The sequence below is a fragment of the Pagrus major genome, chromosome 13, assembly GCF_040436345.1.
Source record: "Pagrus major chromosome 13, Pma_NU_1.0".
Taxonomy (NCBI): Eukaryota; Metazoa; Chordata; class Actinopteri; order Spariformes; family Sparidae; genus Pagrus; species Pagrus major.
The window spans coordinates 14,055,660-14,081,480 of record NC_133227.1 but is presented as its reverse complement, the minus strand read 5'-3'; the positions used below and the strand labels follow the sequence as shown (position 1 = coordinate 14,081,480).

The window sequence follows — 25,821 nt, the reverse complement described above, 5'->3', positions numbered from 1 at the left end:
TTGCTGCACTAGCAGTGATCCAAGTCAATCAAAACAATATGTCTCCTCAGTCACAGTTGGTCATTGGGCAGCTGCCCTTTTCCCTAAAGTAAAGTAAAGTACAGCCTAGGTCCAAACCCTTAAACCCTTCCAGTGAAAAGGGAGAAAGCCTTGTTGCATGAATGTCTGGGCTCACTTCTGAAGTTTGTTTTTATAGCTTTTGCTGGCTGCTCTGTCAAGAGAATAGCTTTTATTTGTGCATGAAGAGCAAAACATTTCTGGGTTGCTCAGTGCTGATACTGAACAACAGAGAGGTAATTAGGTCATTTGCTGTCATACTAGTTTGTGTCTCTGAAAAGAGACACAGCCAGAGAAAAGTTCATTGTTGTTCTGCAAAAGCTCTATTTACCACTGCCCCTCTATTAACAACTGTCTTTAAATCAAGTCCTCTTTAATGGGAACAAAAACACTTCCATGTGTTTCCCTCCCCTCACTGGCACCATGACATTGTTTAGACAATATCTGTTTAGTGGACCTTCAGAGCACATAAATACCTCTCTCACTCTTAGTTTTTTTGCTTGGTGCTGTGAAAGCAGAAAACGTTTCTTTTGTCTGAAAAAACAGAGGCAGAAAATGAAATGAAACATTATCAATGCAGTTGAGAGAGAGATGACACGTTCGGAGATAGAAAGCCAATCCTGAACAGCAGGTACTGCCAGGCCCAGTTTCAGTGGCTTTGTACAATATAAGCATTGTTTCTGATGGAGACTCCTTCCAGCCTGGAACTTGCTGCATGTGTGCAAAGACCTCACCCTACCTGGCCTAGGTAATGTGCTACATCATATCTTCATATAGTCTCTGGTGTTGTAAGCATATTAGTTCTACTTATTACACTGACAAGTTCTTTTGGGAGAAAAAAAGAACACCAAGATCCATATGTAATGCTCAAAAATATGCATATTCATTGCTTTGTTATACACATGGACACGAGAGAGGTATGTAACTGCCTACCAACTCTTTTCTACAATGGGAACTTAATGACCCGTAACCTGGAGCTTCCCAAACCTGAACTTTTAAGAACCTCTAAGGCCTTCTTAGAATCTGCCTAGCTTTTCCACTGTTTGAGACAAATTATTTAAATTCCTGGAAATAGCCACAGCACTTCAGATTTTAGAACAGAAATCATAACTTGGAAATGGGATAGGTTATATAGTTATTCTTTAGCATTTGCATTTTGCACATGCTAGCTCTTATGACTGCAAAACTGTAATACTGTGAAATTGATTTTTACTTGCAAAAAACTAACACAGTCGACAATCTACAGTTCACTTGAACGAATGCAGAAAAAGGCAGCAAAACACACATTACAGATATTCGGAATCACAATATTGCCTGTATATTTAAATACACTTCCTGGGAGTGGTTATACACATGACATGCTTTATTAATAAGGTGTTTGATGTGCTGCAAATTAGCTTTCTCCTGACAATACCTGGAACTTGGAAGTAGTACCACTCCCTAAGCAGTGTCCAAATTTAGATTGAGGAACTCGCCACCCAAATAAAGCAAAACCTGTGACAATGGGTACAGGTTAAGTAATGGGTCACGAAGTTTGTCAAGTGAAAAAGGCCTCTGTTGATTAAAGTTTGCATAAGAGTTGCTAAGGAGGCGATACTTCATGTGTGAATCTTGTCAGCAAAACAAACCACATCAAATACTATCAAAAATGTAAAAGTTTCAGGTGTTGTTGGGGAGCATGTCTTCCAAATCTAAAAGTTTATAATTTGGCCTTCAAAATTGCAAGTTAGCTCAGCAAGTTAACGGTAATTTAGGCTGGATTGAACTGAAGGGGCAAATGGTAGCCCCATTTAGACCTCTATGCATCAGATAACCCTAATCTAGACCACTCCAGAACTGTATGGTGAGCAGTTCATGGGTTAATTAAAATACACCCCTATTAATCAAATGTTTTTATCCATGTAGCATAAGGTAGAGATAACCCGAAATACATTAAGAAAGGGCTTCACCGTTGGACAAAAGAGGCTATATTTGCCTTTTGAGCAGAGGAAATTGAGTTCCACCTGGAGCCCAATGATATTTGGACATGGGGGATATTTTACAATACCAGATTTCTGAAAAAATTCTGTACACATGTAAGATTTAAAAGAATGGCATCACCTGAGGACAGTAGGTGTTGTTTCCATAAGAGAACACAATGGACTCTGTATGCTTTGTGGGAATGCTCTTTATTGGAGAATATGTGGAATAACATGGAAGAAGGTGTGAAGATTTGTATCTGTGTAAGTGTGCTAGGTTCAGTTTATTGTGGGACTTCCCTGGGTAAATATATTACTGTGTGTATGGGCCTTTTGGTCAGGCTTGTCCTTAGTGAATGGAACAGTCCACATGCAGTATCATTATTTATCAGAATATGGCTTAATGCTGATTAGTATATTATAGCTTCATTGTCAGCAACAATGAGTGTTTTCTGTTTGCCTAATGCAGTTTGTGTGAAAATGCAACAGTTGCAAATTACCATTCTTTGGGAAGAATGTGAGTCAGAATTAGATTTTTGTTTTCCACGAATGTCTGAGTTTAACTTTTCTTTCTAGAGAGAGAACATCTAGTTGAGACCCGAGATGAGGTTGTTAAGTTGAATCTGTCAAATAAGACAGCTGTCAGCAGTGTCTTCCTCAACACAGTTGTCCATATGATTCTGTTTTCTACTAAACAGATGCTGGCTGTGTCAGTGCTCCCAGCCTCCTGCATGTTTCCTCATCTATATTTCATCAATATGTGGGCGCTCAACTCTGTTCCACTTGGAACTCATCAGTATAATCATCTTATACAATATCCGTTTATTTTCAGCAGCTTCCTGTCAGTGGACTGTATTTGAATATGTCCCCCTTTTCTTTCAGTTATTTTGTGTTGCCCCCTTTTTTCCATGTAGTGTAGGTCTGCACTATGATTAAAAGCTGACTTTCATCTTTCCTTTGTCTGTGTGGGCTTGAATGGGATATCAGAAAGGTTAGAGATGTTTTCTTTGAGTAATAACATCTTGGACACCTGAACTGAAGGCAATGTTGGGAAAGCGAAACCTAATATCCCTCATATTGCCTAGAAATGTTTTCCTTATAAGTAACTTCAACATTAATAAAGTACTGTTCCTACACTGTTTGACAACATCTTGTATTTGTTTGAGATCTTGTGCCATCACAGCTACATCATATTATACTATTGACTGAATCAGTCATGTGGTATCATTAAATGAAATGAAAAAGTCCTGGTTTCTCTTGGCTCATTTTGTGTTCATTTCTCTGCCTGACATATTTGGCGAACTTTAGGATCATGAATACAATCTACATTGAAGTTTTGTGAATACTGTCGTGCTGCCCACCCATGAGTTTATAATAACGGAACTGTCAAAAGGTTTTGTGAAGTGAAAGATGTTAAAGCCACTTTTGTCAGTCACCACTATCAGACATGCATTCTTCATTTCAAGAAAAGTGATCAAATCTAACGCTCCAACCTCTCTTTCTCTTTCAGTTGACCCTTGGAGACGAACAGTGTGAAGTGACACGGAACGGCTATGAGTCTAAGGAGCTGGTGTACTTAGTTCATATTTACTGCCAGGTAAGACAGGACTGTCTACATATCTCTCCTCAGACAGCATGCATACACTGAGATATACTCTAATGATATGAAAGCTCTCACAAAGACTATTACATTCGCAAACACAGGCACACACAGACATTTGTTAAAAAGTATCCAAACTTTCATCTTTTCTCCTAAACTTGTCAGAGGTGATTTCCAACCCACAAAAGATGGTTCAGTACAACCTGTTCAGATATCCAGCGCAGTCCTCCCTGTGAGCATAGAGCTGGCTCCAATTCAGACATTTCTGAAACACCAAACTTATTGTTTCAAAATCCAAGTTATGTGGGAATTTGGAACTGAATTGAAAAGAGCTGTGGTCGAGTGCCAGGATGGGTGAGTGATTCTGAAGAATGTCAGATAGAAAGGCCTTCAGAGAGGGAGTTCTTCAAAACCCTGAGCTATTACAACTTACTGTACACGTTTTCTGCATATTTTATGATATATCCTTGGCTGAAACTTTTTGATTCAATTGGTGATGTTGATCTGTTGGAGGATAGGTTGCATATGTTTTTGTTTGGCTGTGTCTCATTCAGTCATTTATTGCAACAGTTACAGGTGGCAGCACCCACAGAGGATCAGTTTCTATTGTTGACGGCAGAAACCATATAGAGCATTCCCTTCATTTGGCACTTCTGACTGATAGTTGTGCATTCCTAGCTTAGTGTCATTGCAGAGGTCTTGTCAGAGTAGAAAAAAGTTGGTTTAGTCATCTTTAAAATCCCCCTTTTAAGGAGAGTTGTTGGAGTAAAGTAACTGCCAATTTATTTATGATTACATCATAAAAAAAGTTTTGTAAGATTTTTAATTAAATCAATGGCCTTAAAGTAGAACACACACATGCACACCAGCTGCTCAGAAGCTTTGCCCCAGTCTCCTCCAGTGACATTTTTGATTCTGGTTTCATGCATTTCCCTCTACGGATCATATTCCATTTGCACGACCTTGGCAACATCACACAAGTATGCGGCTGTGCACTTGGAAATTCCACCTTCTTACGGCCATTGGAAAACTGCTAAATCTACACTGGTTCTATTTGAAAAGGTGGAAAAAATGTCAAAGAGTTGGCCTTGAGTTCTGCACTCAGAGCTCTCAACAGAGAGGGTAGCACAGCTCAGTAAGATTGGTTCAGTTCCACAGACCCAGTAAGGGGGGTAACTAGAAACACCGTCTGAAAGTGGGGCAGGAAAGCAGAAAGAGTTCCCCGAGCCCACAGAGCCATCCCTGCGTGTCTCCACCAGCCAGCACTTTTAAAACTGCACCAGAATCAGTGGGCTGAGTGGTGCACTGCAGTCCCAGTCGCACAAGCCCTGGCCCTGGTACAGACGGATCTTTCTAGGCCAAATCAAAGCAAAATACTTTTTCCACCACAAGTTTCTCTCAGTGGGGTTTTGAGGTTTGGAGCCTGGTTTTACTGGATGAAAAAGAAACAACAAATCCATGGAAGAACTCTTGGATGTTTTTTTTAAGACATCACATTTAATGTGGTGGATTGAGGGCAAAATTCTCTTGGTTTGCACTTGCACTGTTGGCATTTAATCACTCCATTTTACTAGGAAAGGCTGAGTAAGCCATTGATGTTCTTTGTTTATGAGCACATTTACAATATCAAAGTATATAAGTCACATGGGAGACTTGATTCCCGTTCTGAATTTATATTTTTTGGGATTTTGAGACAGTGCCAGTTATCAGAGGAATATAAAGATGAATGTCTGTGGGGACAAAAACGATACAATCCAAGAGAAAAAAGAAAAAAATTGCAGCAGTGTCACAGTAGTTTGGTTGATAAAGGTTTTAGTGGCATATCTTTATGCTGACACTGAGGCTGGTGACTGGAAACAAAATATTTAATGTCAGTATTTGACCTTGGGATTTTCAACCACACTAGACAACCAAAGGAGCCCGCTTTGGTTTTTTAAGGGGGTACACGAGATGATGATATGACGGCAGGTAATATGTTCAAGAAAAAGGTAGTTTTTGTGATGAAAAAAATATAAATGTTATTTTTTATGGCACTTTTCTTAAGTGTTATCAAGTGCCTTCCAATAAAAAGAAAAAATGAGAATATAAAAGAATTGCATGTTAAAAAACTAAACAAGAAATGGTATCATAAAACAAATAAGCTTTTGTTACATGTGCTTCTGCCATTTATATAAGTTGTCAAGTAATCCATTGTTAATATTACACTGCTAAACAAACAACGGTGTGATCTGCATAGAAGTGGAGAACATCATGGCTTTTTATCACCTGAGTGAATTTTAATGTAAATTGAAAACAACAGTGGGTCAAGAATGGACCCTTGGGGAACACCACAACTGATCTGCCTGACACAGAGACAGGAGTAAAGTAAACATAATTTTTGCAGTGACTAAATTTATAACATCTTACTTTTTCAGTTTGATCAACTTTACAAACTTTAATTCCATCAGTTTGTTTTGCCTTCTTCAAGTACTTAAATCCTGAAACCTAAATCCTAAAAACATGCAGGCCATTTTCACACATGAAAGCTTGGCAGATGAAGAAAACTTCTCACAGCTTCCAAATTGGTCATTTCTCTTAGTGTTATAATACTTTTCCGACCATGCAAGCAGGAAGAATGGTGGAAAATCACAGTAAAACTCAAATGCATATAAGTGCTGTATAAAGAATTTTATACATTTGGTAGCCTCTTGCATTTAAAGAGTTGCTGCTGTGCCTATCCTAAGGTACTCAAATGTTGGATTCTCTCACCAGGACCTGAATGCACCAACCACGAACACTATTCAAACAATCCCACACAGATTCAGCTATTCGTATTGTATGGAAATGTGTGGTAGCAATTTACCACCTGAAAGTTAGGAAAATATATTTATCAAACATGAATCTGTTATTTAGAAACACTTGGCAGCAGATTTAAATGCATACAATTTGTAGTATAGGCCACTATCAATTGTAAGGTGCCTGCTGTGGTCATATGGTGATTGTCTATTGCTTCTTTTTGTTTGTTTGATTTAAGGGATTTTCATTTTTATCCGGCCTAGCCAAACGTTGCATTTTTAATTTACAGCAGACAGCGTGTGGCAATTCAAACATTGTTTTGTGTTGTTCTTTTTCTATAGTGTGTGCATTAGACTGCATTTAATTAGTGGAAAACTATCAACCTGAACCTAGCTGCAGTTTAATGGAAACATTGCTCGCATGACTGACGCTCTTTAGTCAATTGTCTTCTTTGTTTCTTTGCTGGTGACACTCATGTATTATTATTGTTGTTCTGAAGGGTCGGAGTTGGATTGTGAAGCGCAGCTATGAGGATTTCCGTGTCCTGGACAAGCACCTGCATCTCTGCATCTATGACCGACGCTTTTCCCAGCTGCCTGAGCTGCCTCGATTGGACAGTCTGACTGATCAGTCAGAGGTAAAAACAGAAAACATTCATCTACACTCTCACTTTTTGAATTGTTTTGCTTACAGCCCTGAATGCTTCAGTTTGTAGTTCAAAATACATTAAGGAGCTTAAGGAGCTGGAGCTATCAGATGTACTTGTTGTCAATCCTGGCCACAGGTAAAAGCTTATTCAGAGATATTTTTTCAACTATAGTAATCCGAATTAGTTTATCTAAACACATTTTTTGGTATGGGGAACCTCTTTTTTACGTCTCATACAGCTTTGTTTGCTTGCTCTCTGAACTATGCATATTTAGTCAGCCCCTAAATTAAATGCATGATAGCATTTGCCTCCCATATACTTTTAAAACACAAGATAACAAGGTATAGGTAATCTAAATGAAAGCTATTCCTGTTACTGTGCTGTCCAATATGATCTACATGGCTTTTGTCAGGGGAATGCACACTTGATATGTTGCCAGTTGTTCCCCCTTCAGCTTGCCAGTGGAATGTATTCTGAGCCAGACGAAACCTTTACGTTCAGATTGAAGCTTTAAAAGGAATGCAGAGGTTAGGTATCAGACCAAACTGGTAAAACCAGTTTATCACTGAGGGGTATTGTGTGTGCAGATCCTTTCAGAATAATAGCTCCACAAAGCTGCCTGCATTATACTTTCACCAGTAGCTGTGTTTATAGGAGTCCTAAGGTCCTAAAAGTGAACTGTGATGCAAGTGCAGGTATAGAAAAGATATCAACTATCCAAATCTAAAAACTCTAAAACTTGCATCTGAACACTTTTCTTCCCTTCTCTTTATGGTTCATTGTCATCATTAGCTTAATGAGCAGATGTTAGATAACGAGATGATAAAACTAAATGTCCCCTGTAACATGAAGTCATAGCTGCAAATGTCATTCAAAGTATTTTATAAAACACGGAACACTTTTAACTTGTATTAAGCTGCCTGTCACTGATGACTCTTAAGTGGTAATCATTAACACCCATTGTAACAGCTAACGGTAATGTTCTTGTTCTCTGTTCTATGTGTGTGTGTTAGTAGGGGGTTATAACAGTAGCAAATGTAATGCCTCTAACTGGCCTGTGTGTTTTCTTCCATGTTAGTCAGTTTCCCAGATGTTGTTAGCTTACCTCTCCCGGCTCTCAGCCATCGCTGACAACAAGATCAACTGTGGACCTGCCCTCACATGGATGGAGGTAAGGCTGCACTGTCCTCTGTCTTGAAGGAGTAAACTAACTGGTGGAACACACATTTTGAGTGAGAAGCACGTCATGCGAGGTTGCAGCGGCATGTCACCTAGAGATTGAGTGTCTATTTTTTCCCCAACACACATGCCATTCTCTGGAAAAATACACCTGAAAAGAACCTGTAGACAGTCGTATCGATATCATACCAGCGTTTCAGTACAGTTTTAATGTCCATATCTGCAGAATATGTCACTGTGCACTAGGGGTGTGCGATATGACGATATTAGATCGTGAAGGATTAGAATGTGTAGACGATCTGCCAGAGTGCAGAGATCGTAGGGATCGTCTAGGGCACAGTCTATACACTGCAGTTCTATGCTGATGCACCGACGCACCAACCGTATTACGTCGTCAACCTGACCGACCCATCATAGCGAATTACGGGCAGTGACGCGCCTTCTTACCCGCCTCCTTGTTTATGTGTGTAGCGGTAGCCGCATGGAGAGCCATGGCTGAAAGCCAAACGGAGGAGTTGGTCGCTTTAAAAAAAAAAAAAAAACAGCGTTTCACCATCTCTCATCTCTGCCAGTTAGCCCCTCCACCTGCCGCCCCTCTCGGGTGCGCACGCACGCACGCACGCACACATGGATAGGTCGCGCTTGGCCACTAATAAACCGTAAATGCGCTAATTGTACAGTGTTCAAATTACCGCGACCCCCCCACCCCCCGTCGGATAGTCCGACCACTGACGGACCCTTTTCAATAAGCTATTTAGTGTTTTGATATACTTAAATCCTGTTAAAATGACTGTGTTGAATAAAACAAACAGTAATGTCTTCATTGATATTTTACTTTCATGTTTCTTTTATGTTGCAAGAGTGCACTTTATCAGAGTGTTGTTGTTTACCTTTTAGTATGTTTACGTTGTTTGCACATGTTGGCAAAACTGCAACTGTTTAAATTAAAATCTGTTCAGAAAGGTTCTTTGGCCTAAATTGTCTGTTTTTCTTTTTTTGATTTAAGATCGTGATAAAATCGAAATCGTGATTTTATTTTTAATAAATCGTGATATGATATTTTTGCCATATCGCCCACCCCTACTGTGCACCGTTTTTTTTAATACAGGTTTCTATAGCTACAGGATTATACCAGAAATACTTTAATATTAATGTAGGATTACTAGGATCTTATAATAGTTATTATTTTTCACATAGTCTTTTGTTAGCTAATGGCTACCACTGTTGAAATGTTGTGTAAGTCTTATGTGTGTGCATGTGTGTGTGTACTAGGTCGACAATAAGGGAAACCATCTGTTAGTCCATGAAGAGTCGTCCATCAATGTGCCAGCTATTGCTGCTGCCCACGTCATCAAGCGCTACATCGCCCAGGCCTCAGACGAGCTGTCCTTCGAGGTGACAACAACAGTTATTCGCACGCGCACACACACATACACACACACACACACACACACACACACACTCACTCCTTTCTCTGTGTCTCTGTCTATATACTGAGACTCCATTCAAATTCCTTGGTGATATTTCATTATCTTTTGTCACTTGCTACATAAAGATTTCATAACATTGAACTTCACAGCCGGTGAGAAAGAAAAAGAGAAAAAGAACTGCAGGAGAAATAAATCTGTCTTTTAAATGTTCACTGTTGTTCACTGCATGCAAACTCGGCAGCTGAATAGATATGTGTTAAGACATCAAATCTGGACAAATCATGTTGCTCAGAACATTTTTTTTCCAGAAAGGATGTCCTTGCCATTGAAAGTTCAAGCCTCGCTGCATGATGCCTTCAGTTTCAGCAGTCTTTGATCAATCTTCTGTCTTTCCTTCTCTGCAGGTTGGCGACATTGTGTCAGTGATTGACATGCCCCCTAAAGAAGACACCACATGGTGGAGAGGCAAGCATGGCTTTCAGGTATGCAGCTCACAAAACACGTTTCTCTGTCCATTCCTCTGGCTGTAAACTTTTGATTAGATTTGTTCTTGAGGTATTTCAAGGACAAGAGAGAATGCTGCTTTGTAAAGCAGATTTCAACTGCTCAGACTTTGTTGAAAGCAAGATAGAAAACTCTTTTATGTGACGCTTTTGAGCAGATTACAGGTTGTGTGCCTCCCCTGGAAATGCTGAACTGGTTCATATTCCCTTGTGCATTCTTCAGTACAATCCTATAATACACTGAAACATGCTGTTCAGGACTTCTGTTACAATCAACTGTAGTTGTCCCGGTTTCATCTCCCAGCATCATGTAGTCTGAGCACTTTATAATACAGCACTAATTCCGTCAAATTTGCCTCTAACTGAAATAAAAATGAAAAAAACATTCAAATACCATTCAAACAAAACATTGTAGGTCAGACTTACTAAGTGGGTGTTCATACAGAAAGCATCCCTGCATTAAAAAGACAGGGCTGTGTGGTGGGGACGAGTTTTTAAAGATACCAGTGAGGCAATGAAACACAATCCTGGAAGTTTCTTTTCTGAGCTTGATCATTTCAGAAAAATCTCACCACTGACCATGTCTGTTGAACTCTCCTTGCTTCACAAGGTCACTTTCTTGGTAAAACTGGCCCTGTTTGATAATAGATCATTTATGCTGTGTAAAAGCACTTGTCACTGACTGTCATAATTAAACATTTTCAATCCTAAAACCTAAACTCTCTTGAATAGATGACAGTTAAAAAGCAGAATCTTTTTAGTGTTTCACCAAGGCCAGGTTTTAAGGCTCAGGTCTGGCTGACCCTCCTCTGACCTGCTGCCCTCTCTCCTCGTGTGTTTTGGCTCTCTGCTCTCTTGCAAGAAGAAGTCCTGCCAGTCGGGCAGGAGAGCAGCCAGCAGGCACTAACAGATCATTTCAGTTATATTCAGACAAGTTGTCAGTCACTGGAGACCACTGCGCTCCTCTGGATTACAGAGTTTCATCCTCTGACCACATTGACACATGGTGAGGCTGTCAGAAGTTAAACCTGATACCTTATATATTTAATCTACGCTTTCTATATTCATTCTAATGTCTGACCTGACTGAAAGTCAAAGAGGACATGTTTTGAGGAACTAAGCAAGCAGCAAATGCACAAAGTGAAGTGACACAAACACACCTGCAGTACCACTTGTATCCATTAGGAGGTAGTCAGTCAGTCAATCAATCAGTGATGTTAGAGGTTGTGTGTGTTTGTGCCATTTGCCACGAGGCTTCATCTGTCAGTCTTGTTTAGTGTCAAGTTTATTGCTCTTCAAAAGCAAAATTCTGCTGTATCAAAGTGGTGTTTACAAGAGCGCAGGAATAGAGAATTCTTATTTACCTTATGTGTGAGGTGGTGAAGTCATCTCTATGCCACCTCATCATTAAATGACCAAACCAAGTCCAAAATACCGTCTTAGTCACAGTGTTTCTAATACCAAAAAGCAGACTGTGACTAATGTGACACTTAAGTGTAGATATGGTCTTCTCTCTCTCTCTGTCTTCATTTTATTATCTAAACCTGATTGCACTTCCTCCCACCTCACCCTGCCTGTCTCATTCCTGTACTATCTCCAGGTTGGCTTCTTTCCCAGCGAGTGTGTGGAGCTCATAAATGATAAAGTGCCGCAGTCCATGACCAACACGGTGCCAAAACCAGGTACTCCTCCTCTTCCCCTGAAACCATTCACAGGAAATGTGTTGGAAGGAAGTTATCACTGATGGCACTTAATGTCTCACTGATATGGCTTTGTTTTCAGGATGTGGTTAGGTCTGTGATGGACGATGTGGCTCGGGATTTGTGTGTGTGCGTGTGCGTGTGCGACACCTTGCCCAAAATATATGCTCTATAGTGGAGTTCTCGTCTAATAGCTATATCACTGTTTCATGAATTTGAATGAGTAAATACAGTGGAGGTATAGATATCGCCTAACCTGAAAATTAAATCGAACAACAGAGCTCCGCCTGTCCATCTGCCTGTTGTCATAGAAGTATATTACAACACATAATCGTCAATATAAAGATAACATAATTTATGAACATGTTACAGTGAAAGGAAACCCTTAACTATGATACGTCATCCCCTGATAAAGCCTGCTAATCATATTATATTGACTCAGCACTATGCAAATCCATTGCAAATAACTGTGCTAATCTATCGGTGTCCAGAGCAAACAGATAAGCTCTTTAGCACACTCCTGAGTGTGCCATGTCAAATGTATAACACAAACCCTCTTGGAATCAAAGAGAACACTTAAGAACCACATGTGTGGCGGCTGCGATAAACACTTAAGCTGAACTTGAACTTTGCCCTTACTCCTTCACACACTGAAGGAGGGAGGGCAAATAGCAGCTCATGTCATTTTGCTGCACTGAGCCTCTTTGATCAAACCTCAATGTCTCGAACGACTCCACGTCACCTCTTCCAATTCCAAAGACTGATTCAACCAATATGACTCAACCACCCGGCTGGCTTTGGGGTGGGCGAGTGGAGTCGGGGTTCCTAACCATCGAAAAGCCTCTGAGACTCCAGGTTCTGGACTGAGTGATGACACAGCGAAAAACCCCACAAGATCCATAATTATTAGGGCCTTGTATCATTATAGGCGCAGCGTTTCGGGTGCTGTTGGACGCCCGTGTTATCTGATGTGCCAGTCAAGTTTCAAACCCATGTTTTTGAGCCTTTCAGATTGTGTGACTGCGGCGTAGAGTTAACTGTTGCAGTGCACTCACAGCACACTCCACAGTTCATAACCTAATCTGCCGACTCACTCCCCTGCTTTGAGCAATGTGTCAATGCTTGTTGCTGTTTTCTTGTTTTTTGCATGTGTCCTCACTTGTCAGTTGTGCATTTTTCCCTTTGCAGAGTATCCGCAGGTTTTTCATATTTGTTATATGCTCAATCAGAAAACATGTTGGAGGCATGGACACGGAAGTAGGGGTGCTGAGGGGCTGTAGCACCCCTTAAACAAGGCATTAAAAAGTGTGATGCAGATTTCTGGCAAAGAAAGAGAGAGAGCACTCATGTGGCCGAGTAAGAAAGAAAATGAAAGAAAGTGTCCACATGATATAAATACTTTCGTTATTCATGCAGCTTAATGTTACATTGCGATTCTGTGGTTTATCATGCAAGTGTATGAACTGTATTGCAGACTGGAGTCCCTGTTAACAGTGAAAAACAGGCAGATCATTGTTACATATGCTTGACACCTCTGTGAAATGGCTCTATCTTCATCATGCTGCATTATTATAAACTATGATAAAGATGCATCTTTGGTGATCCCACCACAAGTGGCGGCTCTAAGTCTGTCAGTTGCCATCTGGTAGTAACGTGTCTCGAGTGACCATTTGTGTCTTTTTGTCCAAGTGATGTATGTGCTTATTTGCATATAAAGCAAGAACATGAGATCCAATCAAAATTTTTTGTACGCAAGGAAAGAAAAAACTCAAAGTTTAACATTTGCCGAATTTACAAGATTAAGAATTTGTCACAGGCAACATTTCACAAAGTGTATATAGTTTCTTCTTACTCAACAACTCACAAAGTGGAGCGATTTTACAAGGAAGTCTGGGGAATGTCTCTCCGTCTCCATCTCCTTACTGTTGTTGACTGTGAAGTTACTGTGGCTGTTTTGACTGACACTACGTTGGTGTTTGCTGTCTGCTGTAGTGCAAAAGTTTTTCAAATGTTTGTAAATTGCTAAAAAGAACTATTTGATACAAAGTTATCCTGGCCTTTCAAATTAATTTAAAAAACACGAATGTCCAGAGCCGTCATTATATAGACCAACCTCTCAGCACCCCCAACTGTGACTGACCTCCAGCGTCCCTAGTTGGTGGATTTTAAATAAATCTTGGCCTATATTATACATAGCAATAACTTAAGTGTGATATTTGATGTTCTAAAACCTTCAGGTGCTCTGTTGTCGGTTATATGACTTTGAATGAGCAGATCCTGGATCAAGTTCATTATCAGTAACGGAACAAATAACTAAATGTAATGTAATGTGTAAGCTGCCTGCTTATATGTCAGAGCTGCACTGCTTGTGCTCCACTGCAATGCATCATTAATACTGTTGTTGTCTCACTGCACAGGGATGTACAGTATTATTAGCATGTGTCTTGATTTGTTGCATTTGACTGTGACTCCTCTGCCTCAGCCTCCCCCTGCTCTGGCCTGCAGCCTGCTTCTTGGAGTCTCTTCCCTCCCTGTGCGTGTTGGTATACACACTTCATCCACCTGTCCATTCACTCGCTCACACACAAAATGCATTGCAAATTTGGACTTGTATGACATTTTGTTCATCAGAGTTTGGATGTGGTTAAAGTTATGACCCTTAAGATTTCAGTCCTTGATCTTACCAGTGCCACAATCTAATTTCATGCTGCACCCAGTGTGAGAAGTTGTCTGCTAACAACAGCAGGACACAATAACAGGAGTTGGTTAGCTTGCTGAGGAGTTTGAGGTGTGGAGCCTGTTGCCGGCAGCTCTGCCCCATCCTATTTCATTACCCCACAAAATTTTATAATGATCCAGAAAAATTCCATAAATGACCGTTGTCTTGTTATGAAGAAGCTTTTTGGAACAGTCAGCACTAACCTGAAAATACATGTACAAGTAGACAAATGCATGCATCTACATGCATTTCCTGTAACTGCTTCATAACAAAAGCCACCACATATTTCACCAGTTGCATGCTTTTAATGTGAAGCAGCAGCAGTAGAAAATGTTGGATGAGCAATAGCAGTAAGTATTAATGCGGTTAGGAGAGTCAACAGTTAACAGAGATAGATATCAATTAGATCAAACTACAAACAGTAACAGTGGATTACATGCCACATTGTTTCTTGTGAATCCCTTGTGTGTAGGAAATGCAGGCAATTGTGTAATAAAGGGAGGACACCACCACCGCAATGAGAACTACTATATAGAACCTTAATTTCATAATGTAAATACACCGAATGTTATTGCTAAAAGATGCAGACTATAAGTGGTGTCAAAACCAGGTTTTATTTCATTAGAATCTTAAGGATTATAACTTTAATATGAAATTTAAGTTCTCTCATGTAAGAAGAGATATTTACTTGTTGAATGCAAAGTTCCTTTATTGAGTATACTTCATTACAAACATTTTTTCATAAACAGTTTATTGCTCTTGCATCAAAGTATCATTTCTATGTAAAGCTGCTGACCTCACAGTACCAAAGTACACAGTTGCCCTGTTCTCTAACTTGAAGTGCTTCTCTCCCTCTGCTGATTCTCTCATGTCTCCATCATCCATCCATCCATGTGTCTGTCGGTCCATCTGTCCATCGGGCTGCATGCAGACTTGGAGATGGAGAGTGTAATACAGGACAGTGCATGGGTGGCCGACCCGCTAAACCACTACAGCCTAAGTTCAGGTAGACAAAAAACCTTTGGTGTGCTGCACCGCCACCCCCCCTAACCATAAACTAACTCCACAACCCTGAGTGATGTATTTGCGCTGTGTTACTCCAATATGACTAGTCTGTATGACTCTTAAAATTTGGGATTTAGCTGGGGTTATAGCTTCACTCTTCATACAGAAAAATGTTGTGGTGGAAGACCTTTCACACCATAATAAACTGACATGTCTGTGACACCTAACACACTTACTAAACACATAATGTGTCTACCAATAAGCCTTGAGGTCACATATGGTTGTACAATAATCTTAGAGCATGTATGGAGATTAATATGGAAATTGGTGTTATTTGTGGGAAGTCTGAAGTGTTTGTGTGTTTCTCTCATTGAAACTGCTCTAAGCTCATATAATAAAACACTTTTTGTGACTTTAAGGAAAAGTTCACCCAAAATTGAGAATTCAGTCAAGTTGTTTTGCTGTGGAGCTCCAGAAATGTTTCGTGGACTACAGAACTTCACCCGACTTTCCATCAGCATGGTGTTGGGAAGATAATGACTGAACTTTTATTTTTGGGTGAACTTTTCCATCTACATTGTAAGATTGTTCTTCTCATACTGTTGTATTTTAGATATTTTTCAGGATTTTTTGTTCCGGAGTCTATTATTGCATAGCATATATCTGAACAAACTTTACATACTGTGAATACTTTGTCTAAAAGTTTTGGGATTCGATGTCGTGGTGTAAAAATGCAGCCTCACTTTTCAAATGTTGTTCTCAAAAGAGAATAATATTATCCCTCCAGCCCTGTGTTCCTCTCCCCTCAAGGTATATGCAAATAACTTCAGGGGTGATCCAGGTTACTACAGCATTTCTCAACACTGCTGAATGTACCCTGTGTCTGGACGGGGGCCAGCTGTGTTTGTGTGTGTCTGTTTGGTCGAAGCTGAAAGGCCACGGCAGGGGTGCCGCGGTGCTAGGTCTCGACCGGCCTTGATTTATTTAATCCTTTTACAATGAGGGGGCCTGTAAACCCATCCATTGAGCGTTAAGCTTTGTCCTGCAACAGTAAGAATCTCTGTCTCCCTCTCCATGGTGACTGAAAGAGCACATTCCTGTAGGGAGCCACACAGCACTGGAAAAATATGCCTGCTCTGCCTAGATCCATTCTGCTCACCACTAACCTTTGCTGCTTCCCAGTAAAACCATGGAAATTGTTAACATGCTGCACTGCTCCAGTTAAAATGGAGACGATAGAAGCTATTAGAAGTTATTAGTCCTTTGGTTCATGTGCTTGTGTTGTGGCAGTGGAATCTTAAAACAGAGAGTACTCTCTTCACAGTAAAAATACTCTTTTGTTGACATCAATATGAAAACAAAAAGTTGTAAAAATGGATAAAAATGACAGTTAGCCTTCTTTCCTCCCCAGACGGCTCAATAGACCTACCAGTTACTGACCCAGATGTAGGGCCCCCTCTGTTCCCCTCTTCAGCCTTCGTCATGTCTGGGGACCAGTGATTTGGGCAGCTGTGAGCGTACATGAGCCAAGACAGCTGGTTAAGTGAAGCAGAGAGGAAGGGAAATGAGGAGAGAATGTGTGAGACAGAGTAAGATTTGTCCTCCTGTTCCAGAGGATCTCAGATCATTTCCTGGTGCTTCGCGTCTGAGCTGTGAAACTATTCAATGTCCCTTGTGTAACTTGTTGCTCTGCAGCTTCAATAAGGGACGGTTGTTGTTATAGACTGCACCTATTTTTGTGGGAGGCTGCTTCTGATTACATATTAACAACTCAGGCTGTGTTGTAAACCGAGTGTGTAAAGCACAAAGATCATTTTTTACACCTTTGCTCTTTTTAGTGGACGTACTGCGAGACATTTGCTATTGCATATCTGTAGTTTCAGTTATCAGAGTTGTATTGCGTCAGTATTGTGATCAGTTTGATTGCCGTCATTACTAAAACAAATCATTACGTACTGTGTTGTTGCAAAGCTTCAAAGCTGGCAGGCATTTAACCAACAGACAAACTCCACTGTCATTTCAATGACAACCAAACTGCCTCCCATTGCTCTAATAATGCCACAAATGTTGTTTGTTTCAAAGGTATCATGACAAACATATAAAAAACCACAATGTGGACAAATTTATTGGAACTCACTGTATCTTGTTTATTGTGCCCCGTGCCATCTATTACAGCTCTTCCAAATGAACAGTTCAGGGAGAAAGGGTAATTGGTTTCACTCTGTGCTTTCAGAAGTTCCCATTTCAACAGTATGACTGTGACACGTGCTGCACAGAACAAAGTTATTTGAGTTGAACTTAGTTTGACTTTCTCAGGATTTTCCCCAATGGATTTAATAATTGCCGGGTGATATTGGGGGGGGAAAACAATTTTATAGAGCCTGACATTACATGCATGTCGAGGAGTATTCACATCCTCTCCATTTTGCTTACACTCAGAGCCCCCCCACTCTTTTGCCAGGAAAAATCTGCCAAATTATGCAAAATGTGTCATCTGGTGGATTTAAAGGTTACAGATTGTTTTCACATTTTGTAAACATGCATCCATGGACACAATGAGTATAGTCTGATTGAGAGAGGGGCATCTGTTGTTTAAATATGAACCACGATCATGTTCGTTGTCTGTTTATCCCATAAATGTTTTCAGAAACATATTTTTTTGGACTGTTAAGATGTGCTACACTACTGTTTCTTACCAGCTGGCTGCTTAACAGTTTGAAAACAGACTCCAAACCAAAACCAAGCACCACCCAAGTTGCACTATGTCACCCATCAGTGGGAGAGTTTATTGGTCTGGTGTGGAGCAGTGCGTTCTGGTTGTTGAATGTTTCTACCTTATGAGCAAAAGGGAATACCGCAGCCCTTTTCTCTATTTTCTCTGATCATGCTATTTTCTCTTTAAGTAAAAGTACAAAGAATTAATTAATTAGAATACTCCATTACAAGTGAAATTCCTGAATTCTAATCATACAATCCTTCCTTAGTAAAAAATAATGAAATATTATCAGCAAAATGCACTTACAGTATAAAAGTAAAATTACTGGTCCTGCCAAAGAAAGGTAGCTCATATATTTTATATATATATATATGACATTATTCGATTGTTATTACTCATCTGCTGATGTGTAAACTGCATCTTAATGATACAGCTGGTCAATGTGGATCTGCTCTTGGACTGAATCTTTGCTTTTATATTAAATATTGGATCAATCTCATCTCTCTCTCTAAAGGGAAAATGTCTCTTTGGTGGAACTTGCACAGTACTTCAGTAAATGTACTTAGTTACGTTCTGCCCCTAAAGATGCAAATTATTACAGCCTACATGCAAAGAAAAATTTGAAGATCAACCCAAAGAAACGTTTGTCTTTATGTTACTGAAGTGATCACATGCAGTGGAAACGACTGACTGCAGTCTTGTGATTCTGGACCAACAACAAATTAGTTTTGACTTTATTTTGACTCAACTTGTCTGCTTAGGGACTAAGCTAGTTAAGGAATTAATAAGATAATGCTTCCAGGGGGCCAAGGGGCCCCTCAGAGGGGAGAGCTGATTTAAAGTCAAGGAAAGGCCATCCTGTATGTTGTTTAAGCTGGACTGATTCATCCTGACAATCGGTGAGTGTCAGCTGGGGGTTGGTCGGTCAGCAGTCGAGGGTTTCTCTTCCCACCTGATACCAGACCAGTTAGATGAGTTTTGAAGACATGAAACTGTAAACCTGGCAGCAGCTGGGGGGAGATTAGGTCCGGGGGTGAATTAGAATAACAGGAAGTCATTTTTAAAACTACTTCCACTCTGCTAATACACAGTTACTCTCAGTAACTGTGTATTAGCGGTTTGTCAACTCAACCTAATCCAGTCTGGAGAGTTTGTATCAGTTTTATTTGAACCCTGTGTACAGGCCTAGAATTACACAATAAGTCTTTTCATGTAAGTATGTAATTATTGTAATCAAGCAATTATTACATTTGGAGCATTTTGTCAGAGAATAAAAGCAGGGCTGCTGCTTGTTTGGAGCATGTGTGTGTACCAGAGAGGAGTGTTTTCCACTGAGTGAACCGCCAGCTTGCCTCATGGCAGTCTAACTCCCGTGCTGCCTTCAAATGCTGTTGGAAATATTGGAATCTGGCTCATGTGCCAGTCAGCAATGTAAATATGTCTGTGGGGCAGGGGTGTAGTGTGCCTTGACTGATTGCAAACAGGGATGTGTACATATAACGGCACCAGTGACGTTCTTTGTGCACGTTGTATCCTCTTCTTCTAACACTACAGCTCAAAGTAGCTCTAAGCTGTTTCATCTTACATGGGTGTTTGGTTCCGTAACATTTTGTAATGACTTTGTGACAGTGGTACTGGAAATTCAGCAAGGCATTTTAAATCTCTGACCTTGGATATAGGAGCTTAGAAGGAGCTCTGCTGAGTTTTAAAGTGTTTTTCAGAAATCGAAAAGCATAGACTGCAAGCTTGTCATCAAGTGTTTTTGCTTTAATGTGTCATCTGAAAGTTATTGTTAGGGCCTACCCACTCCATCATATTGAAATCATATAAGATTTTCTTCAATTAAACTTAACAGCTGTGTAGAATGGGCTAAACAACCGGTCATTCCATATTTCCGGGAGTACTTGAAGGCATCATATGAGGGGTTGTAAACCAATCCGCAGAAGCCGGAGCTGTGTGGACACTGGCTGACAGAGCAGAGAGGAAGGACTGCGGCGCTGCTCCACTCGGTGGGACTTAACTTTTAGTTTTAAATGGTCTCTCTCATTTGTGTAGAGACTTCGCCGTTTCTCTGACTTTCAGGCGAGGTTTTCATTCTTTTACAGGTGTACGGTTAGTGAGACAAAAGAACAGATAAACATAGTGGATAGTTGGACTTTGGACTGTTTTTAAAAAAATCCTGTCATATCTCAAGGAAACTCCAGCGTTATGGAGGAAAGGTAAGAAAACGTGTTTAAATAATGTCGAGTCAAATGTTTTATATTCGCTACAATATCCCCTCGTGTATATATTATAGTCTATACCTTAATGTGACACAGTTAACAGCTAAACGCATGCTACATGTGTCGTGTTTTATCGGGAATAAACGATGTGAAGAGGCGGCACTTTGAATGATGGAGAGTTTCCTAGGCCTTAAGAAGTGTGGAAAATATTGCTCCTTCCTCACATGACTCCACAGTTTTTTTTTCTTCTATTTACTCGATCGTTACAACAATTCAATAGCTTATGGATGATATTTGCTTCTTCCCCCAAGTGTAAGCATGTTAATAATTTCACACTAATGTCATAAGGTTAAAAAACGAAGAAAAGTTTGGCTTTTAAAGTGCAATTTTGGACTAACAAGCAAAGACAGGAGTGATGTGTAGCTGTTAACAAACGTCATAAACATCACTTTAATAAAGCAGCTCTCACATCAGTGCCATGGTTCAGTTCCAGGTAGTAAAGAGCAGTCAGTTCTCCAGCAAACTGAACTGAAATTTGTGTTTTTCAGAAAGTTACTTATTGTTGAGGAGTGCAATTTATTAAAGGGGCACTATGTAGTTTGAGAGAAGAAATTCAATATTTTTATATTAACAATATTAATGAAGATGTTATACAAACTGCCCCAAACAAAGTATTTCTTTCTTCAGTAACTGAATAAACAAGCTGTTCTCAGAGGAAAACAAGGTCCCCAGAACACTGTTTGAAGCTAGAAAGGTGGCAGGGTTTGCCACATATAAACAAAGTAAAACAGTATGAAATTGTGTTGTCATTTAAGATAAGTTAAAGTGAGTCTTATTTAATTTGTTAAGGCATAAAAAAGTCAATGGAGATCTTTCTCTTCTGATTTAAAATGTCTTCCCACAAAAACTACATAGTGCACCTGTAATTTATGTTATAAAAAAGTGTCTTGGAGGAGTCGCACCCATTCGCAGTGCTGTGGTTTAAAAATTGCTCTTGGTACTGATGCTGATATTCGTTGATAATGTGGTATACAGTTAAACCATTTGGCCTAATTATTAATGGCCGAGATCACACAGGGCCCAGCTGACCTCACCCCTCTGTCCTCTCTTCCCTCTGCTGAAGTTATGTTCAGTGGCGCATTTAGAGTCGGAACAATAAGACATTTTGCTCCGACTATCACCACACACTTTGGCTCTTAGGTCCATACAGAGGTCACTGTCACTCATGGCTGCCTTTTCATATTCAAACACTGCTCTGCTGTTTACACACTAAACGGCCATCCAGACACACCAACAGGAGATGGTAAGGATGTGTTTAATGGGTGTAAACACAGTGCCTCCCAGTGTGAATTTCTGATTGGAGTTGGATAAGAAGTGCAAACATTGTCTTTGTGGTAGTCACTTCTCAATGGACATGTCCTTCTTTCGATGACAGGGATCAGGAAGTGAAGTCGGCCTGTTGAGTTCTTTAATTGGCTGTAATACATAAACGGCTCTAGAAAACGCCCTCCATGTTGTCTGGCATGTTTGATTGTGGCTGAAAGGATAATTGAGAGGTTTTTCTGCTTAGCTGTATTGTAAAAAAGTACCCAAAAGTCATACTTGAGTAAAAGTTAAGATATCACGTTAAAATATTACTTCAGTAATATATAAGTGAAACCCATGTGAAAAATACTCGAGTAAAAGATTTGAAGTATCTGATATTAAATGTACATCAGTATCAAAAGTACAAGTAAAATTGAACTACACATATATTTACATGTATTACAGTGTATACTGTGGGTTGACTGATTCAATGGATCCAATATTCAGCATTTTTCTCACTATAGGAATCAGTGTACTTTTTAAGGCTATTCAATTACCAATAAAACAAATTAAAATGCACTACTTTGGCGCTGATGCAGCATGCAATCTGCAAAGTAACTAGTAACTAAGGGTACCAAATAAATGTAGTGGGGGTTAGGGTTAGGGTTAACCCTAACCCTAACCCTACTTGAGTAAATGTACTCAGTGACGCTAATCTTCAAGTATGTCCTCACATGATAAGTTAATGCAATAGTATTGCATACAGACTCACAGTATTCACTTACATGCTTGTCAAACTCCTTCAAAATTTAAGGGTCCAGAACGACCCAGGTTTAATTTAAAGGACCCATTTAGAAAGAATTTTGGCCCATCTACAAATGACATTCCAGCCAAAACCCTCGTTCTCAAAGCTATCACAGCATGCTATAATCATATCCAACTCATTCACATTGTTTTTCTAAAACAACTGTGAAGAGAGGGGCAGTTTGAATTTCCCACTCTGGCGTGCGTGACTGTTGTGTCTTGTGGGGGTTCTGGGCTGGGCTGAGCTGAGCTGGGATGAGAGCATTATGAAGCCCAGAGGAGCCGCTGCCACGCCCACTGGTGGTTGTGTATTCGGGGAACACTGACACGCACAGTAGTTGTATCAAATATTTCAGGCTAGAGTCTGCTGATTGGCTCTGTGGTGTCACTGATCTACTTTAGGAAGCAGTTACTCTATTGTGTTGCTATGAAGTTAGAATTTTCCTCCAATCCGTGTCATTTGAAAAGCTCCTGACTGGAATGAGGCAGCCAGTTTGGGGTTGGATCGGGGAAAGGGAGCATGATGTTTGCCATTACGTCTGTAATTGTTCCTGCTGTAATGCTTGGCTTCTTTTCCCCTCACCCCCGGCTCATCATATCCTCTCATGGGGCTCTCTTGGGGAAAAGCCTCGTCATAGTCATACATTGAGTTAAGGGCTGTAACTGAAACCTGTCAGTGCTCCTCAGGCACTATAACCATCCTTCGCTGTGTTGAACTTTGTCCTATCTGGAATATTATCATATGATAATGATACACATGCAAATAACAGTTAGGGAAACTGTTTCTCATTTCCCTAGCTGAATATCTATTTATATTAACCGTTTGTGGCCACTCTTTATCAGCTGCGTCAAGTCTGAAAAAAATAAACCCGGTGATGTCATCCGATACTGATGTCACCAGGGTTATGATATCATCCAGCTGAAGATGACTTATTTGTAATTAAAAGCCTATGATACAAACTGGTGGTGTAGAGTTTGGAAGACATGGGTGATTAACAGGCAGGAAGGTCTGAAAGACACTATCCAGCTGCATTATGGAAAATGATGGATCCTTCAGGGTCCAATATTATGGTTTGTGCTTTTTGTTTTATCACTTTCCCAGTCAGGCAAGTGGTCAGAGATCTGCTTACCTGAAGTCAATTTTTTTACTTGCCCCAGAACAAATTTTATTAACAGTTATCAAAGAACTACAAAGACTACAGTTAATTGTCAAGTTTAGTCTTTATTTAAGTAAATGAATCAGAACGAGGACACTAACTCCTGTTTTGAGGATAACTGAAATGTTCTCTTGCACTTGCACATCTTTAGCCTCCACCATTTTCTCACAGGTACCTGATTAGTACTGTGCATGTTGAAATCTCAACAGAGATGAGAAGGAGGTGAGATAGCTCACTCCTACTTCCATCATCAGCTCCGGGGGGAAAAAAACTGTATTTGATTGTTTTTACTACTTGCCAGATTTACTAGCCCTGCATGGCATTGTACTTGCCCCAGGCAATCCTTATTGTTGAGCCCTGTTTTGTTTTAGTATCTAAAAAGGTATCTCAGCCTGTGCTGCACACAAATTGACTATTCTTTTCTAAATGTGTCCCTTGCAAAACTCCACACTTTCTGCATGTGCAATACTAAATCACTGAAATACCTCATGCCCCCCCCCCATAAATCTTATACTTACAGGCGCAGAAAGCATTTGTAAGGCTTTATCAGTCCCACTATTCTTAAATTAAAAGCGTCTTCCGTGCTGGATTTCAGCAGTGCTGAGCATGCTGTAAGAGCTTCTGGCCCTCAGGCTGATATCTGCCTTGACAGTAAGCAGATGGGAGTCTCTGTCCGTCATCTGGAGAGTCATGCCTGTCATTGTACTCCTCTTCCTCACGTCTTAAAGTCAGTCTGGCTTCCTGAATAAAAGCGACATGTCAGTGTTAGCCAAACAGTTGCACAGCCAGCCCCCCTCCTCTACATGATACTGAAGGCCCTTTTTGATGCCTCACCAGTGAGTAAACAAAGCTGCCTCAGCGGTTTGTGTGCGGGTACAGCAGCGCAGAAGGAATTTCTCCCTAAGGGGTGAATTGGAGCTCCACTTTTCCCTGAAATGGACCGATGGGTCTTGTGTGCGAATGCTGGCTCAGAGGCCGGCTGTTGATTCAGTATTGATTGTGCTGCTTCATTAAAATAGCACACAATAGAGACTGAGTACTCCAAAGTTTGATTCACACTTTTTTTTTGTTGCAGGACTGTGGAAGTTGTGAATCGGTCTTGGCAGGAGTTTGTTTATTTTGAGACACTACTGTGTGTTTTGAGCATCAACCAAAAAATTCAACTATAGAAAACACAAACTGACAGAATAGATTTAATTATCATCTCAAAAAAAGTGAAAACGTCTCACAGTTTGTGTAAAGCATCTTGCAGAGTGGCTAGTGACTAGATGACAAGACGTACAAAGAATGGAACCAATCTGAACATCTTAGGAAAATTGCCTGTCACCAGTTTACTTATTTTTAACAATCATGTGTCCAGTTTTTTTCCCCTGTCAACTCATCCTCTGATACTTAAGGTTACTGATATAGCATTGCACTCCTATAACATGGTTGGACTCACAATGGACAGGTTTTTTTGTTTTGTTTGTTCGTTTTAAAAGATTAAAATGGTGCAAAAGAGCTATCAGTGATATTCTCTTTTTTATTCCATGCACTCTTCCTCTTTGTCATAACCTGGCACTGCAAACATTACCCACAATGCAACATGACCACCAACAGCTGGTCAGAGAGTTGGGGGTGTTATGCTAGTAGCAGCTGATGTAGCCTGAGCCTCTAGCAGAGATGTATCCTACAGAGGTCTGGTAAGCACACTTCAACTCCACACCAGCAGATTGTTTTCTTTCTCAAACTTGAAGTCTTCACCCCCGGTTTCTTTCTCATGTGCAGTAGGGCCATAGGAACTAACAATCTTGCTCATCTCACTGTGGGCCCTGCGACTGTCCATTTAGTGTTTTATTCAGGCACAACAGTGCTGGGGAGTGCTTGGGATAAAGCACTTGTGCAGTGAGAGAGAATACTGAATGTGGGTTTTGATTGACATTAGCTCGGTAGCTGACTTAGCTACTTAGCTAGTTCAACTTCAAAACATTCAGTGTCTGGGCTGCTCTGCTCCCACAAATGAGGTTTTTTGTCTCTGTTATGATGGTTTCTGGTCTCCCCTG

General features: G+C 40.3%; 1 protein-coding gene across 3 annotated transcripts in view; it reads left to right on the top strand.

Moving 5' to 3' along the window:
• Positions 1-25,821, top strand: part of arhgap32b (Rho GTPase activating protein 32b) — a 123,546-nt gene that overhangs the window by 79,760 nt on the left and 17,965 nt on the right. For 2 of the 3 annotated variants that reach the window (XM_073479121.1, XM_073479120.1), the window contains exons 6-13: positions 3,526-3,612; positions 6,890-7,027; positions 8,118-8,210; positions 9,491-9,613; positions 10,053-10,130; positions 11,752-11,833; positions 14,334-14,384; positions 15,502-15,576. In XM_073479121.1, the coding sequence (XP_073335222.1) occupies positions 3,526-3,612; positions 6,890-7,027; positions 8,118-8,210; positions 9,491-9,613; positions 10,053-10,130; positions 11,752-11,833; positions 14,334-14,384; positions 15,502-15,576 (727 nt within the window). Of the gene's footprint in view, positions 1-3,525; positions 3,613-6,889; positions 7,028-8,117; positions 8,211-9,490; positions 9,614-10,052; positions 10,131-11,751; positions 11,834-14,333; positions 14,385-15,501; positions 15,577-20,292; positions 20,511-25,821 lie in introns of those variants that run through there. The other variant, XM_073479122.1, reaches the window with a different exon arrangement.